The 4,485-nt window shown below is 44.6% G+C and overlaps 1 protein-coding gene across 1 annotated transcript; it reads left to right on the forward strand.

The window, feature by feature from the left end:
- Window positions 1-2,794: 2,794 nt before the first annotated feature.
- On the forward strand, window positions 2,795-4,457 carry PCYB_042010 (eIF-4A-like DEAD family RNA helicase; the record flags this gene model as incomplete). Its single annotated transcript, XM_004225352.1, has 2 exons — window positions 2,795-3,080; window positions 3,325-4,457. The coding sequence occupies 2 exons, from the start codon at window positions 2,795-2,797 to the stop codon at window positions 4,455-4,457; spliced, it is 1,419 nt and encodes a 472-aa protein (XP_004225400.1).
- Window positions 4,458-4,485: the final 28 nt, after the last annotated feature.

Below are 4,485 nucleotides of genomic sequence, written 5' to 3' on the forward strand. Positions count from 1 at the left end.
GCGCATAGTTAGCTAGCTGGCGGGGACTGTACATACAAGTAGACCTTTTTTTTTTTTCTTGTGCATTTTTATCTCCCGATCTGATGATTTTTCTACCCCTTGGTTGAAGCGAAGTTGGGTAGGGTTGTCTTACGGCGCGGTTTGCATCCCGCTCCCATTTACCATGCTGCCTATGCTTTTTAGGGCCGCCCCAATTGCGCCTTTCCTCCCAGCTGCTGCTCAGGGGGAGGGGGCGTATAATATATCTCACCAAGTAAAGCAACCCAGTGCCGTCCAAAAATGTATGTCAAACGGTATGTCAGAACGTATGTCAAACGGTATGTCAAAATGCATGTCAAAAGGTATGTCAAAATGTATGTCAAAATGCATGTCAAAATGTATGTGCCCATTCGGTAAGTACTGGCACGCAAAAGGGGTGAAGTAAAATTAGAAGGGACACCCTTTTGATATTTATGTAATGTAACATCTGACCGAGGGGAAAAGAAATCCTCCTCTTTCCCGTTCGCGTAGCAACGGAGGAGAGTGGTCACGGTCACATTTTTGGTCAAACATTATTTCACATAACCTTTCGAGATGCTCATGTGTAGGTGGTGGTATCTGTACCGATGGAGGGGAAGAAGCGCGACTTTGTTTTTTCCCCGCCTACCCACCTTCCGTCACGCAAAAATTGCAGTTACGATTGGATTTACACACGGATGACTGACCTATTCGCCTACGCTGTATGGGGGTGGAATTTTACCACAAGGACGTCTTCTGTATTCACTCCAGGGGGAGAGCAAAAAAAAAAAAATTGTTGCCAATCGGGGAATTCTCTTCCACGTTATCACATCGTTATGTCGTGGTTCCCTCCGAGTGAGCATTTCCCAGACATGAGTTGCTAACATATGTACGTCCTCCCAGCGTGTTTGCATACAGATGGTGACGTATCGCATGTGTTTTAAATCCATATATGTAGCAGAATATTTTCCACTTCTGGGACTTCCCCCCCAGTTGGTGGGCCCCTCCGATCCGCATTTACATCAGCAAGGTTGCTCATAAAGGCTAGTCACGGACGCATTTGTCTAAAGGGGGCAAGCACAACGTTGTGTTTTTTCTCCATTTGTCCTCCAGGTGGGTACACTTAGATGGAGAAAAAAATAAAAAAAAAATCCAATTTCAACGAGGGGGAGTTATTCACCATTCTGTAGAAAACTGCGATAAGGAGTTCCTTGTGGGAAGTTACACGGGGCTATCTCACTCGGTGTGGCTAACCCAAAGTAGTTACATATAAGAATCCCCCCACACCTTTTCCACCGTGGGGATGACTCATGAGAGGGGTAGTGGTCACAACAGGTGGATCTCGCACCGAGCATATTTTTCCCCGAGGTGGGGGGACTTTCCTTCCCTCACTCGATTGCACAAGTGGGAAACTACGATAAACTGCCATACGTAGCTGTGCATCCTTGCGCTCCTCAACTTCGCGCGAGTAGCCACGCAGAGAAGTACCCACGTGCACGTAAATAATTATTTCCAACGAGGGCTCGCAAAAATGGGAATCGCGGGGTTGCACTTTTGGGCAATTGGGGCTAATTAGGGTTAATTTGGAGCAATTGGGGCTAATTAGGGTTAATTGGGGGTAATTAGCGTTAATTTGGGGTAATTAGCGTTAATTTGGGGTAATTACAGTTAATTTGGGGTAATTTTTCTTAAAATGTTCCCGCTCTTTTTTTCCCCCTGCGCTGGCACATGAAGCATACGCCTCCACCCCTCTGTATGCGCCTGCTGGAATACGTGCATACGGTCGAATCTCCGTGCGCTGGGGGCGGCTAGCGACATACCCCCCCATAGGTAAAGGTATATAGCACATGCTATATATGTTGATATGCATATATATATAATATATATACATATACATATGCTGTGCGTTTTTTTTCCCCTCCCCCCCCTGGTGAATGCATACTAGCCCGAGGCGGAGAAGTAGGCTCTTTTTCTTCACCTCCGGAGAAAAAAAAAAATAAAATAAAACGTAAAATGTAAAAAATGCGAAATGGCCAACATAACCAAAGTTAACCAACACTTGCAGAAGGGGAAAAGCTAAACGGGGGAATAAAAAAGGCAATAAAAAGAAACGGAAAAAAAAAAAAAAAAACGAAACGGCAGGCCGGCCGAGTGAACAAACGACCGTACCAGGCGAATAGTCAAGCGGAAAACGTAAACCAAAAAAGCGAAACCCAAAAGGGCGAAGCCAAAACAACGAAACCCAAATTACGAAATTAAAAACGAAAACGTACAAAACAAAAGGAACAAAAGCAAGCGAACAATTAGCCAAATTCACCCTTGAACAAAAAGTATGTTAAGCTATTTACAAGGCCAGCAGGAGATATATATAATTATATACCAATCGCAGGCAGTCACGAAGAAAATGAATGAGTGATTCAAACAAACAGCCGTTTTGCAAAGCTACAAAACAAAAGGAAAAAAAAAAAAAAAAAAAAAAAAAGTTTAAATTCATATTTATATGTTATATATAGAGGGCACGTGCCATCCGTTTTTTGCAGATTGTGAGGAACCAGCTCTTTAAAGGCATATTTGCGTAAGCGAATTGGTAAAAAGCCATTCGCCATACGGATTTTCCCCCTCCCCAAAAGTCCCTCCATTTTTGCTACCCCCTTTTTTGAACTCTTGTTTCTCCTTGCGGAAATCCCCTCCCCTCCCCACCGCACTCTCACTCGCATCCCTCCCGTTGTGCAGTTCTCTACATACGTCGGTTGCCCCGCGAAGTTCCAGCTCGGTAACTCCACTGACAAACAACACGATGGCCACCATGGACCACAGCGTGCAGGACGAACTCGTGGACTACGAAGACGATGAAAACATATTAGATGCTAAGGACGTTAAGGGCAATTTGGACAGTAGTCTTTTAAACAACAACAGCAAGGGGGTGAATGAAAATGGGGCCATGCGAGGCAGCTATGCCACGGTGCACACGGGAGGGTTTAAGGATTTTTTTTTGAAGCCAGAGTTGCTTAGGGCCATAAGCGAGAGCGGCTTCGAGCACCCCTCGGAGGTGCAGCAGGAGACCATCCCCGCGGCCATCACGGGTAATTCTTAGCAGCAAGGAGAGTCTCGTGCGTCAGCCAAGGGTGCAATTGTCGCCTAAGCACATGTCGCCTTAGCATTATCGCCTAAGCACATGCCACTTTAGCATTATCGCCTAAGCACATGTCGCCTTAGCATTATCGCCTAAGCACATGCCACCTTAGCATTATCGCCTAGGCACATGTCACCTAAGCATATATCACGTAAGCACTCCCCCACATTGCCTCTCCCCCCTCCCCCCCACAGGCACGGACATCCTCTGCCAGGCGAAGAGTGGAATGGGTAAAACGGCCGTGTTTGTGCTGTCCATCCTGCAGCAGCTGGAGACGAACGACGGAAAGGATATAAAGGAAGAGAAGGAAATGAACAACACCACGAGCAACAACATCGGAGGAGACCTAACCAACGGCAATGGAGCACCCAAAAATAAATTCGTCAGATGCCTCGGACTGGCACACACACGAGAGTTAGCCTACCAAATCAAAAACGAATTCGATCGATTTAGTAAATATCTAAAAGGGGTCCGATGTGAAGTCGTTTATGGAGGAATCGCAATGAGCAAGCACATAAAAATGTTCAAGGAGGAAAGCGTCCCCCATATCATTATAGGAACCCCAGGACGTATCCTGGCACTCATAAGAGAAAAATATTTATTAACAGAAAAAATCCAACATTTTGTTTTGGATGAGTGTGATAAATGTTTGGAAAAATTGGACATGAGAAGTGACGTGCAGAAGATTTTTATTTCCACTCCTTTAAAGAAACAGGTGATGTTTTTTTCAGCCACCATGGCAAAAGAAATGAGAGATGTGTGCAAAAAATTTTTACAAAATCCTGTGGAGATTTTTATTGATGATGAAGCTAAGTTGAAGTTGCACGGATTGCTACAACACTATGTGAAGTTACAAGAAAAGGACAAAACGAGAAAGCTAATTGAAATTTTGGACGCCTTAGAATTTAACCAAGTTATTATTTTTGTAAAATCTGTCACTAGGGCTATCACCTTGGATAAATTACTGACCGAATGCAACTTCCCTTCCATTGCCATCCATGGTGGCCTTGACCAACAGGAGAGAATTGAACGATACGATAAGTTTAAAAAGTTTGAAAATCGAATATTAGTCTCCACAGATTTGTTTGGCAGAGGTATTGACATAGAGCGAGTAAACATTGTCATTAACTATGACATGCCTGAAAATTCAGATTCTTATCTCCACAGAGTCGGTCGAGCTGGTCGATTTGGTACCAAGGGACTCGCCGTTACGTTCGTTTCTTCTCAAGAGGATACTTTAGCTTTGAATGAGGTCCAGACCAGGTTTGAAGTTGCCATTTCGGAAATGCCCAACAAGATCGACTGCAATGAGTACATCAACCAGTAGAGAGGATGGCAAGTAGCCAGTGGGTTGG

The sequence above is a fragment of the Plasmodium cynomolgi genome, chromosome 4, assembly GCF_000321355.1.
Source record: "Plasmodium cynomolgi strain B DNA, chromosome 4, whole genome shotgun sequence".
Taxonomy (NCBI): Eukaryota; Apicomplexa; class Aconoidasida; order Haemosporida; family Plasmodiidae; genus Plasmodium; species Plasmodium cynomolgi.